The following is a 13,898-nucleotide window of genomic DNA, read 5'->3' as shown; positions in this document are numbered from 1 at the left end:
GCTGAGACGGTTCATCAGCCCCTGTCTACTGTATTTGTCATTTTCAGTTTCTGACCACACAGTTATTATGTGGGTGGAGGTTCATTCTCAGCACAGCAGTGACACTGACATGACGGTGTGTGTTGTGCTGGTGCGAGTGTATCAGACAGTCCTGTTTCTGGGATTTTGACGCACATCTGTGTCCCTGCTAGGTTGAGAGTGGACCAGAAACTGGCCACTGATGAAGGGCTAGAGGATGACTGACACAAACTGTGCATCAACAGGGGAGCTACAGTCTCTGTACAAGAGAGGGGTTTCTAATAAAGTGGCCAGTAAGTGAAGTGTTTAGAATGGTCCACCACTCAAAAATGATCTGCACCTGATGGTGATTTTGTACCCCTTTGTACTTTTGTCCATGTTTATAGGTAACAGCATGTGATACAGTGTCACAAGCCACACAGATGGAGGCCTGTGTTTGATGGAGGCCTGTGTTTGATGGTCATGCCGTTAGCACAATGCTTATTGGTGGGGTATAAGCTTTCATTACTGCTGTCTACATTGACCTCATAGCTCCAGTGCAAAACTCAAGAAACAGAGTGGCGACTGTGTAAATTTACATTTTTCTGTGCAATAATTAACTGAAAATAAATAATTGAGTAACATTAACTGCAATACAACAGTTTATCCTTTATACCACAAGAGGGCAGCAAAGCCAAAGCATGTGCTCAGCCCTGCTTCATGACTCTAGTATATCACACCTGAGCTGAACAGGCCCAGTGCAAGAAAATGTACCAAAGCATAACAAAACAACTAGAAAACACCAGCCAGGAGCTACAGAGGGAAAAGAGAAGGACACACACACACTAACTGTCCACTTTATCAGAAACCCCCTTTCTTGTAGCTCAGCAGTGAACATTTAGAGATTTGTCTTGGCCTTTTGTCAGTGGCCAGTTTCAAACCAGAGAGCCACTGTGGGCTGGATGTTTTTGGGGTGGTGGGTCATTCTTAGCACTGCAGTGACCCTAATGTGGTGTATTAATGTGTGTTGCGCTGGTGCGAGCGGATCAGACACAGCAGTGCCACTGGAGTTTTTAAACACTGTGTCCACTCACTGTCCACTCTATTAGACACTCCTACCTTGTCAGTCCAGCTTGTAGATGTAAAGTCAGAGACGACAGCTCATCTGCTGCTGCACAGTTTGTGTTGGTCATCCTCTAGTCCCTCATCAGTGGTCAGAGGACGCTGCCCACAGGACTCTGCTGGCTGGATATTTTTGGTTGGTGGACTATTCTCAGTCCAGCAGTGAGACTGAGGTGTTTAAAAACTCCAGCAGCTCTGCTGTGTCTGATCCACTCAGACCAGCACAACACATCATTGTTAATGCAGTGCTGAGAATGACCCACCACCCAAATAGTACCTGCTCTGTGGGGGTCCTGACCGTTGAAGAGGGAGGCTGATTGGTGTAGGTCAGGCTAGAAGCCACATTAGCGAGTCTGTTTCAGATTGTTTCATGCCAATGTGAGGTGGTTTAGTCATTAGCATGATGCTAATTAGCACACTTGTTGGCCTTGTTCAGCTTCACTCAGCCTGACACGTCGTGCTGGAGGCTCTCTAGTCTGACCGTGGGCTTCAGTCCGCTTCCTCATTTTCTAATGACCGCATCGTACCACTGTGGTCACTCCAGCCCTCTTGGAACCAGAGTTGGAGGGGATTTAACTCCGGTTCCGGAGCGCCGAGGGGGATTTGCTACTCATTCTTTTCCAGACTCGAGCAGTATTAACCTGTCAGATAGGAACGCTGGGAGAACAGCAGAGGCCAGTTCAGCTAATGAGGAGAAAGAGGCGGTAAATGATTGTCAAGGCCTTTAGGACACGTGTTGAGTCGTGCAAGTTAAATACTCTCTGTATCTAAAACAAACCTTCCTTCACGTCTTCCACTTATTTCTCTTAGTTTATATCCCAAACAGTCGTATTCATGTTCACACGACCGCTTTGCAGCCTGTCTTTATCCCTTAGAATTAGACCAAACTGTGTTTCTTATTGGTGCTTCAATACTGATGCATATAAATTGGAAAAACTAAAACTAAAGTCTACATTGAAGCAAGCAGAGCTAAACTTTGTAGTTCTACAGTTACAGACTGTAGTCCATCCGTTTCTCTGATACTCTGTTACCCTGTTCTTCATTGGTCAGGACCCCCATGGACCCTCGCAGAGCAGGTGCTATTTGGGTGGTGGATCATTCTCACTGAAAAACATTTCACATCATATATACATATATATATATATATATATATATATATACACACACACACACACACACATATATATATTCAAAAATCACCCAAAGCTGAAACACTCCTTAACTTTAGTGTGAGTGGGCGGAGCTAAACTGCTGGAGGCCGAGTACCTGGATAGATGTAAAAGAGTGACCTTTTGTGACATCACAGAAACCGGACTGTTTCTGAGGCTTAATTTCTTTGTATCACGGGTCGGCAACTTGAGGCCCTTTTACATTTTACATACTTAGTGTGGGTTGCGCTGGTCTGAGTGGATCAGTCACAGCAGTGCTGCTGGGTTTTTTTTTAAACACTCCACTCCACCTTGTAGATGTAAAGTCAGAGGCGACAGCTCATCTGCTGCTGCACAGTTTGTGCTGGTCATCCTCTAGTCCTTCAGTGGTCATGGGATGCTGCTGGCTGGATATTTTTGGTTGGTAGGCGCTTATCCTCCTGGGTTGTGGGGATACTGGAGCCTAGGTCAGCGGTCAGTGGCAGGAAACAACCTGGACAGGCCAAAGGCTGCACAGTTGGTCCACTAGTTGTGATGTCAGCACTCAAACTTTTTAAAAGTTTAAACCACATTTGGGCCAAAAGAGTTTCAATACGAGCTTCAAAGTAGTTCAGAAAGGAAAACCTGCTCTTCATACCAAGCAAGACGCACTGATCAGGGTGAAGCTACATTTACCCAAAGGCAGTTACATACTGCTCTGCAGGTGACTGGCTGAACAGTAAGCCAAGTGATCGTTCAGCGTCTGAAGGAGGTTGAGTCCGCGTGGCTTTCAAAGGTGTTTGAATTATTGCCATTTAAAATTGCCTTGTGTACAAAATTAGTCTCTGTAAATCAGCTTAGTTTGCTTACTAGTGCAAATAATCCTAAACCACTGATGGGTCTAATTCCTGAGGCATGTTTACAAGTGTTGTGCACAGGGATGAGTGTTATTAATCATGTAAAATATTGGATTTTAATCTGGAGGCTGTGGGACACAACAGATGCAAACTCATATTTGTAGCACTGCCAAAGAAAAGTGACCAGCTCAGCTTTGGCCAAGAGTTTAAAAATAATGCAAAATAGCTTTACGTGACTTTGTGCTGCCATAAGAGGGACATCCATCACAGTGATGACCCACACTGGCCTGATTAGCTTCTGTGATGAGGAAAATGCTCAATTGTGTGTTATTATTAAAGTCACGTGGCGGAGACTTGAGTGTTAGGTTTGCTTACTAATGTTAACAGTATTGAGACACAGTTACGTCATTCAGCAGCTGTATTTAAGCATTTTTGGAGGAACCGAAACAGAACCCTATGTCCTCATTCAGGACCATATTAAAGGGGAATTCCACCAATTTGTCAAACTTTCTGCATAACTCAGTGGTTGAGATGTAAACAATGTCATTCAGAGTGGTTTGTTGTGAGGGTTCATTGCAGAGAAGCTTGCAGACTCTGCTGTCTTCACAGTGGTGGTGATGGGAACCGGGGGTCATTTTGTCTAGAACACAAATATGGCCATTTTATTTACAACCCAAAACCAAAATATGTGACATTCATGATCAAATAGAAGTAAATCTGAAACAAATCAGGTTTTCACTTGATTATTACTTTTTATATATGAGGCATACGTTTAGAATAACTTTAACATTAATGATTTGAAACCTGAGAACCTGTAGAGTATTACTGCATACATCCATAATTCGGTTTTATATCGCTGTGAATGGTGATTACAAGCTTTCGGGTGGCGGTCAAGCTCCTCTTGTGCCTCAATGAGCAGCCCAAAGGGGTGTCGCAGGCCCCAGGATGCCTTCATTTGATCATCAGCCTTCCTCGGTGTTCGCCTCCATAAACAAACCCACATCAGCGGCTTTATCAAGCACAGGACAACCGGACCAGTGGCCCACTGATGAAACGCCACTGTATACAAATGATATCCAGTAGCTAACATTAGCTAAGCTGCTTAACAGCACGAGACTTGTGGTAGATATTGGTCCTCATTCAGCTGGTGTAGTGATCTGTGGCGATCGCTTCATATTAACCCAGTCAAAAGTATTCAGTCACCAAATCCAAATCATTGAATTCAGGTGTTCCAGTCACTTCCGTGGCCACAGGTGTATAAAGCCGAGCCCCTCGGCCTGCAGACTGCTTCTACAGACATTAGTGAAAGAATGGGTCGCTCTCAGGAGCTCAGTGAACTCCAGCGTGGTACCGTGATCGGACGCCACCTGTGCAGCAAGTCCAAAGCAAAGATATTTTCAGGAGTTGGGCTCGGCCCTTTAGTTCCAGTGAAAGGAACTCTTAAAGCTTCAGCACCAAGAGATTTAGGACAATTTCACGCTCCCAACTTTGTGGGAACAGTTTGGGGAGTTTGGCCCCTTCCTGTTCCAACATGACTGCACACCAGTGCACAAAGCAGGTCCATAAAGATGTGGATGAGCCAGTTTGGTGTGGAAGAACTTGACTGGCCTGCACCTGAGTCCTGACCTCAACCCCATAGAACACCTTTGGGATGAATTAGAGCGGAGACTGTGAGCCAGGCCTTCTCGTCCAACATCAGTGTCTGACCTCACAAATGAGCTTCAGGAAGAACGGTCAGAAATTCCCATAAACAGACTCCTAACCCTTGTGGAAAACTTTCCCAGAAGAGTTGAAGCCGTTATAGCTGCAAAGGGTGAGTCAACATCATATTAAACCCTATGGGTTCATGTGCGTGTGAAGGCACACTTTTTTGGCAATCTGACTGCTAATGGGATTTTTACAGATGTGTGCTTAAGCAAGTTCAGATAATCAAACTTAACACTCAGATATGAAGATTAATGGGTTAAGAGTGCATTTTGGGGACTAGTAGTGCCCTCAGGAGTGACTTAGCAAGCCGTGCAAACTTGAGAAGAACATAACATACATAAAATTAGTGAATAATTGCTTTGTGTAGCTATAAACTTGTTAAAGATTTAGTGTGTTGCCTTTATTTTTTTGCTGCCTCTAGCTGGGTAGCCTTCAGCTTGTATCAGTGGTCAGAATGGAGCAGTTTGCTACCTTAAACCTAATCTGAACTAAACAGATCGATTTTAATAGTTTTTAAAAATATTAAGCAGAAACTGTTTTATTGCTACGGCTCATAAACGGTTCTGTTCACCAAGTTTTAGCGGGTAATTGTGTATCATTATTTTTGGCATATTTTATATTATTATTGGCGTTTGAGATTTTCTTCCGGCAGCAGAGATACACTGGTTATTCTGGGGAGCAGCCATGCTGGTCTATGCTGGTTCTTCTAGCAGGGAAAACAGGCGTCCTACTTTCATTATAAAACTTGCACGCTGAGAGAAAAATGACTGATCCATGCCATGCACACCTGACGGGGGGCCTGTAGAGGCTAATTTGGGTCACATGGTAGAATGAGACATCGCAGACGTGCTGCAGACGTTTCCTGGACCCTGATGTGGAAGCCCAGCATTTTGCTCAATGAGAGAAAAGTAGACGTTACTATCAGATCCACCCACTGCTTGTCCTGAAATAAACCAGCAGTGGCCCACACATACTTCCCTACTGTCTGTCCTGACAATTATCTCACCACACTGTTGTGTAACAGACCCCTCGTCATGTGAGGCAAGTTCGGTAAGTCTAAAAAAAGATGAATCTGGGAAACGATGAACCTCTGGGAGGCTCTTGACAATGAAGTGTCCTACATGGGTTTTGGCTGGGATGTGCTGTATCTCCATTATTTTATTTATTTTCTTTTTAATAAGCTGATGTTTTAAAACAGAACAATAAAATAAAAGCCTGGAGACGAGGCGGGGTCTGTGGAGTCTGTACAGCTTGGAAAATATCACTTCAGTGGATTTTAGAACAGTTATCTACCCTGGTGACGAGGGGAACCGCCCCAGTGACAGTTTACCACCTTTATTACAGAGAGTGTAGAAGAGTGTAGTAACACTTTGGGCCTGTTGGCGGCCGCTGGCCTTTTAAAGGGTTAAATGCTCCTAATGCGTCAGCCAAAAATATACACTGAGGAGCCAAAATGTGACCAGGTGAAGAGAATAAATGATCTCGTAACAATGCCACATGTCAAGGTCTGGGATATATTCGGCAGAGGAACAGTCGGTTCTCGTAGGTTAATGCCAGAGAAATTGGCAGGTGTGAAGACCTGCCCGACTTCGCCTAGGGACAAGTCACTATGGCCAGATGACCATCTCCAAATGACCATCTCCAAAATGCAGCTCCCGGTCAGTGGTGGTGAGTGCTTACAGACTGGTCAGAGGAGAGACAAACCAGTGTCAGGATGTTGGGCACCCATTGCTCATTGATGCATGAAGTGTATGGAGCTATGTCGCTGCAGACCGTTCAGAGTGCCCATGCTGACCCCTGAGAGCACCTACAACGGGCATGCAAGAGTTAGAACTGGACCTCAAAGCAAGGTGGCCTGGTCTGATGAGTCCCATTCTCTTTTACATCACATAATCAGCCGGGTACGTGTGCTGTTCACCTGGGGAAGTGATGGTACCAGGATGCTCTTTGGAAAGAAGACAAGCTGGTGAAGGGCGTTTGATGCTCTGGGTGCACCTGCTACACTGCACAAGCCATTCAAGAATGGTTTGAGGAGCATGAGGAGGAGTTTGAGGTGCTGCCCTGGCCTCTAAACTCAGCAGATCTCAATCCAATCGAGCATCTGTGGGATGTGCTGGAACAAGTCTAATCTGCGACTTGAAGGATCTGCTGCTGAGGTCTTGGTGTCAGAGACCACAGAGGTCTTGTAGCTTTGGCAGTTTGAGGCTGTCTTGAGAAGTGTCTGAATGCAGAGCCGCAGATTTACACCTGCAGTTTCACTCCAGCGGTTTCAGGACAGTGGAGCACACGCGCAGCAGGACAGCGCGACTGTACCATGTTGAGTGTTACGAGCGTCCCATTCGTATTTCAACCAGTGGCCGGTCTCCTCATTTATAACGTCTCTGATGTGAACAGCGACTGCTAGTGCAGGTTGTATGCGTCGCCATGAACATCACCATTCGGGAAGGGAGACGCTGCCCATCAGGAATCAGCCACTGGTGACTGCCTACACCTTCAGCCAAAACATTACAAAGCCATCAGAAACCAAAGGAAACACTGAATGGCTTCTACGGATGTTTTCAGCAGGAATACGATCAAAAACTGAAGTTTATTTTAGCCTAAAGCTTAATATCATGCCCAGTTTGAGCTGCTTATGGTAAAGCTTTATTCCTGCACATGTAATGTAACTGCACACATAAAGCCCCCATACTAAGGCCAAGTTAACTGAGTTCTGTCTTCATAACCCATTAGTTACTCTCCACATCAGCTGTAGTTTGTTTACTATTTACCCTGTGAATCCCTGTATGCGTTCAAACCAAAGTTTGTTTCAGACTAAAGCTTAAAACATTACGCCAGCCCAACGCAAATTTAATACAAATTCATTATAAACCCACGTAAGACGACCGAAATGCTGATTAACCTAAAACTCGCTGAGAAAAACCGAAACAAGTGTCGGCGCATGCGCTGAATGCCACTGGCTTGAACCTGCTGGCGTGAAACTGGCTCTGCAGATATTACTGGCTGCCTTAGCAGCATGCAAGGCATATTAGACAGGTGGTCATAAAGTTTACATCATAATTTAGTTGAAAAAACATGTAATTTTGTCTGTCTAAAAAAAAAGCATGCATCTCCAGTATTAAGGGAGAATTATGGGAAAACTTGGCTGTAATGGATATGATGGTAAATCATACTGAATATGACCAACAAGGTGAAAATGGCCCATTTCGCTGTCAAGTTGACTTTAAAAGTGTTCCTTACTGTCCGCTCTGTCCTGGTGGGCAGGTATGTATCTCATGTGTCGAGATCGTCTGAGCTGTGTTTGCGTGGGATTGAATGTGACCCTAAAGATAGAAACAGTGGGCTGAGGTAGCGTGTAATTAGCGTTAGCACGAAGACAAAGGAGCATGGGAGTATTTTGCTCTGAACAATACAGAAACAACGCTACAGCGCCGTCTAGCACAACACTGTCTGCAGTCGGCAGAGAGAGAGAATCTACCCACACTGTGCTGAGCCTAAACCACAATTATGCTGTTAGAGAAACAGCACAAAGCAAGGAAAATCACAGTCCGCTGCACGTCTACCGATTCACTTAAAGCCGCATGGAGGCCAAAATGTGTCCCTAAAGGCAGCATGCTGGCTCATTTACTTTGCACTACCTTTATCATGCAAGTGTTTTAGCACCAGTGCTGGTTGTAGCAATGGGGTCAAATTTTAGTTTTAATTTCTTGATGATTAAAAACTGCACTGCATGGGAACAGACCTCAAATGGCTGCGAACAGAGGCTGGCTTTGTGCTAACTGTCTCCCACTTGCTCAGGACATCCTTCTGTGAGACGCCGAGGCTGCTGACTTATTGACCGGTTATTTTTAGTGACGTTAGGCGTTTTAATGGCTGTGGCCTTTTGATATCTAAATCTGCTCAGCAGTCAGAGAGGGAGAGAAGCTCGCCGGCCAATTAACGCGCCGATCAATGCCGAGAAATGGAGCCGCGCTGTGATTGTGTGTGTGTACTACGTCCACCCGGCTTGTGGTCCACCTCTGGAGGTACAGTAAGGTCACTGCCCTCCTGCGAGCGTCTGCCGGTGACATTTACACATTCATGCCATTATTCAATATAAAATATTCATTCATTCAGAACTGTGTTTTGCACACAGAGGAATTAGACCTCCGCATTTAACCCATCCGTGCAGTGGAAGACCCACATACATGCACACTAGTGGACACACACACTAGGGGGCAGTGAGCACGCTCCTACAGACGTCCACCTCTAAAAGCTCCTCACAAGACACTGTTACGTTAAATGGTTCCAAATACACTTCATGGTGCTGAGCACAGAAAAGAATTTGGCTTGAAGGATATTTATCAGAAATTATTCCTGGTGGAAACATCATCAACACACACACATGTATATGTATATATGTGCTGTTGTCGAAAGAAAACCTTTTATCTCCAAAACTTTACAGGAGAACGAAAAAACATACTTTACTTTTAATGTAAGTCAATGGAACCAGAGATTTTTCCAAATCATTTGGGCCGTTTATTTTGGCCCATTCATCGTGAAATTGGCACACAATGTAAAAACCATCAGGTATTTTTAAATTATGCCAAGAACTGAAAAACAATAAAAATGAAGATACGTGGTTTTCTCCCAACAACAGCGATTAAGTGTAGATTAAGTGACCCGTATGAGTCTCACAACGGGGAAATTTCATCTCCACATTTTAACCCACCTGTGCAGTGAAACACCACATACACTCTAGTGAAGACACACACTAGGGGGCAATGAGCCCACTTGCCTGGAGTGGTGGGCAGCCCTAACCACAGTGCCCGGGGAGCAGTTGGGGGTTAGGCGTCTTGCTCAAGGGCACCTCAGTCATGGACTGTCGGCTCTGGGGATCGAACCTGCGATGTATGTGTGTGTGTGTATATATATATATACACACACACACACACATATATTTTGGTTCTGTAAGTTTCTCTAGAACAGAGCATTTCACACCAAGCCACTCTGAGTGACATCTTAACCGTTTAATTACGCAGAACCTTTGAAAAATCAGTGGAACTCCCCTTTACACACTGCAGCCACTCTGCTCCCGGGGTCCACATGTGTGTTAGTTTCTGTCCTAAGAAAAGGTCCTAATTCATTCTTACACGATTTTCCAACTTCTCTTTATCCGTCTGGATTAAACCGGCTGTTTTGGTTACCCTGCCTGTTAGACTGAGATATGTAAACAAGCTCTGTGCTGATTGGCTGTGCCTCATTCGAAAAGCAGTCTGGGCTGAAACCCTCTTTGTAAGATCAGTATGAAGGGGCGGAGCTAAACCGCTGCAAGCTGGTGAATATATGTAAATTATTTGCGTTTTGTGACATCACAAAAACGATGATCCAGCTCGGTTTCCATATCTGGGCCGTGGACCCGGCTGATAAACCCATAGAAACCATCTAGTGTTTCTGTTCCTGATGGTTTTTAATGGGTTGGTGATGGAGTTTTAACTGGTTTTGACTGTAAACGCAGTTGACGTTTCATTTTAATGGGCTTTAAATCGGTCCCACAGGAAACTAGTGGTCCCTATCAGAAACACGGAGCCAGTCACCATTAGAAAGCAGGGCATCGGGTCTCAGGGCTGATGGTTTCTGATGGTCCTTTTGGACCTGCTGTGCTTTAAAACGCCCTTCACTGTTTGCGCGCTCCATCAAACGCAGAAGCCCCGAGATTTCCCTCTCAAGGCTGCGTTACTGCGCGCGCTTACACGCCGCCTGTTTAACGGAAATAGTGCTTAGTCATTGTTTTACACGCGGGAACCCTCGCGCTCCGGCGCGCTCTGCCGTGGAGAGGGGCTTCACCGGCGCGCGCAAAGGCGCGACTGCGCACGCGCGTCTCTCGCGAACGCACAGACGCGCGCGCTCACACTCGCAGGCGGAGTGTTACCATGGTCCTCCTGCCGGCTCCGGCTCCCCGCTCGTGGCCCCGCTCGTGCTCCGGACCGCAGCACCATGCCCGGGGGGAAGCGCGGCCTCGTGGCGCCTCAGAACACCTTCCTGGAGAACATCGTGCGGCGCTCCAGCGGTGAGCTTCACCTCCTTTACTCCTCCTCTCCTCCTCTCCTCCCTCTCCTCCTCCTCCTCTTTCACTCCTCACCCGCGCGCATCACTTTCCTGCGCGCGACACGGGGGTTTCACCGGGAAAAGTTAATGGCGTAGGGCGCGCGCTCAACGTTCTAGTCATAAGATGGTTCTTCTCGGGTTCTTCAGTGGAGCGAACGGTTCTAATTAAATCCACGACTTCTGTGTAGAACCTTTTCGTGCCCAAACGGTTCCTTGCATGGTAAAACGGTTCTTCGATTGTTGACATCACAACAATAGCAGAACCCTTTTAGGCGCTATCTAGAACCATTTTCAAAAAGGTTGTATATAGAACCATATACAGCACATTCTCAAGCCATCTGTTTTACCATTCAAGCCTGAAATGGTTCTATAAAGAACTCATGGCACTGACGAGAACCGTTCTATTTACTAAAGAAACTTTGAAGAACCATCTTTTTATTAAGCGTATAGAATCTTTTTGAAAAGGGTTCTACAGCACCGAAATGGGTTCTTCTCTTCTATCGTGACAATGTCAAGCTTGTAATGATAGCAGAGCGCTATCTAGAACACTATAAAGGTTCTATATAGAACAGTATACAGCACCATTAATCAGGAGAACCATTTCACTAGACAAAATTTTGAAGTGTTCACGGTTCTATATAGAACCCTCGAAGAACCCTTGAAGTGTAGGAGAAGCTGCACCTTCCAATAATAATAATAATAATAATAATAATAGAAACAAGAATAGTCCTATACATAACACAACCAACAGCTAAGCGTAATATTAATACTAATTCTGCATATAACCATATAATAATGCATTTATAACTATATTTACTACAGTCTGTACTAATAACAATATTTCCACTCTATTATTTCTGTTGGATGGAGTTCAGTCAGGTACTACTACTACTAGAACCTCTACTAATAATACTAATACTAATAATAATAATAAAAAAAACTACTATTGTAACTGTAATAATACATGTTATTACTATGGGTGTTGTAATAACACAGAGACACTCATAATGGCCAAAAACCCAGCAACTAACAAATGGTGAATATTCCATCGTTAAATACCAGTAAAGAAGTCTGGAGGTTAAACATCTTCAGGTTCTGTGTGAGGAAATATTCACACGGTGTAGTTTTCACTCCCTCGCTGGTTTAAAACACTCTCTGACTCCAGTTCACTCTCAGGAAACACGGCTTTCCCTTCAGGAACGCTCTGAGTAGAGAACTGAGAGTGACGGTCAGTGATGGTGATGAACAGGAGAGCATCGCTGTGGCTAGGACTTTATTCACAACTTGATTGTGCACCACTAGAGGGCGCAGTTCTGCAGCGTTCTCAGGAACTGCCAAGCATCAGATAGAGGGATATAAGCCCCCCAGCACTGGGCTCTCTGGAGTGATGGAGCTTCATCCAGTACCTGTGGGATGAGCTGATCATCCAAACTGAGGACCTGACCTCACTAGTGCTCAATCAGATCTTCACAGCAATGGTCAACATCTAGTCTAAAGCCTTCCCAAAAGAGTAGAGGCTGTTACTGTAGCACAGACTCATTATTAATAGTCTTAATTAACAACCCCCCCCAGATCCTCTTATAACTGTGTGTGATGATGTATCAAAACATCTTAATTCATGTTTACATAATTTTCCAGCCTCTCCTTTATCTCTTACAGTTCAGGCATAGATATATGCAAATAAGCTCTGTGCTGATTGGCAGTGCCTCATTCAAAACGCTACGCTGGGCTAAGACACTCCTTATAACTTCAATATGAATGGGCGGAGCTAAACTTCTAAAGGCTGAATATGTGAATATATGTGAATGTTGGTTTTTTGTGACATCACAAAAACAAAGAATTCATAAGGATTGTTTTAGCCCTGCTTTTTGAATGAGGGCAGCCAATCAGAACGGAGATCATTTGCAGACGCAGAAATGTTCATGTAAAATACTTTCTGGTGGTTTTTCTGATATATAACGTCACACAAATGTCATCATTGGCCCATGGGGGTAAATAAAATCCAAGAAAAATATGGAACATGGGCCCTTTAAGAATATCTGCTTTACCAGCCTCAGAAGCCCCGCCCCTCCGCACCGCTGGACTTGATTGGACTGGTTCAGTCTAATTTAAATAAACCTTTAGATACTGTTAAAGCTGATTTGTATGTTTTTCTCTCACATGTGATGCGAATCTGATCTGGCCTTTTTCCATTTTCCCCACAACTGTCTAATCTGCTGCTCCTCAATCTGCCGCTGGTCAGCCTCATGAGGCTCAGCCTGGGAGGTGCTGACCACTCAGAGCCAAATTAGTGAAATGAGAAGAAGCCCTGCATGAAATGTCTTTTTATTTGCTTTCTCTCTCTCTCCCTCTGTCTCTCTGTTTCTGTCTCTCTCTCTTTCTCTCTCTCTCTCTCTCTTTCTCTCTCTCTCCCTCTGTCTCTCTGACTCTCTGTCCTTCTCTCTCTCTCTCTCCCTCTGGAAGAGATGCTCTTCCAGTTCATACTCGGTTTTTAGGGCCTGAGAGCAGTTTAATTTACTCTGAGTGTTAATTTCTCTCCTCCAATGTTCCAGATTCATTCTGACTGTCTCTCTCTCTGTCTCTCTCTCTCTCTGTCTCTCTCTCTCTCTCTCTCTCCCTCTCTCTCTCTCCCTATCTCTCCCCCCTCTCTGTCTCTCTCTCTCTCTCTCTTTCTCTCTCTCCCCATCTCTTTCCCCCTCTCTCTCTCCCTATCTCTCTCTCCATCTCTCTCTCTCCCCCCCCCCCCCCCCTCCCTCTCTCTCTCTCTTTCTCCCCCCCCCCCTCTCTCTATCTCTCTCCCTCTCTCTCTCTCTCTCTCCCCCTCCCCCCCTCTCTCTATCTCTCTCTCCCTCTCTCTGTCTCTCTCTCCCTCTCTCTCTCTCTGTCTCTCTCTCTCTCTCTCTCTCTCTCTCTCTCTCTCTCTCTCTCTCTCTCTCTCTCTCTGTCTCTCTCTCTCTCTCTCTCTCTCTCTCTCATTCAGTCCCCAGTCCGTATAAGGAAATCA

At 45.1% G+C, this 13,898-nt stretch overlaps 1 protein-coding gene across 1 annotated transcript in view; it reads left to right on the top strand.

Annotated features, from left to right (window-relative positions):
- The first annotated feature begins 10,668 nt into the window (after nucleotides 1–10,668).
- Nucleotides 10,669–13,898, top strand: part of kcnh5b (potassium voltage-gated channel, subfamily H (eag-related), member 5b) — an 80,818-nt gene continuing 77,588 nt past the window's right edge. The window contains exon 1 of the mRNA XM_037538328.1: nucleotides 10,669–10,856. Coding sequence (XP_037394225.1) covers nucleotides 10,784–10,856 — 73 coding nt within the window. The 5' untranslated portion in view covers nucleotides 10,669–10,783. The remainder of the gene's footprint in view (nucleotides 10,857–13,898) is intronic.

This window comes from Pygocentrus nattereri, chromosome 5 (assembly GCF_015220715.1).
Source record: "Pygocentrus nattereri isolate fPygNat1 chromosome 5, fPygNat1.pri, whole genome shotgun sequence".
Classification (NCBI taxonomy): domain Eukaryota; kingdom Metazoa; phylum Chordata; class Actinopteri; order Characiformes; family Serrasalmidae; genus Pygocentrus; species Pygocentrus nattereri.
This window is presented reverse-complemented; position numbering and strand designations above follow the sequence as displayed.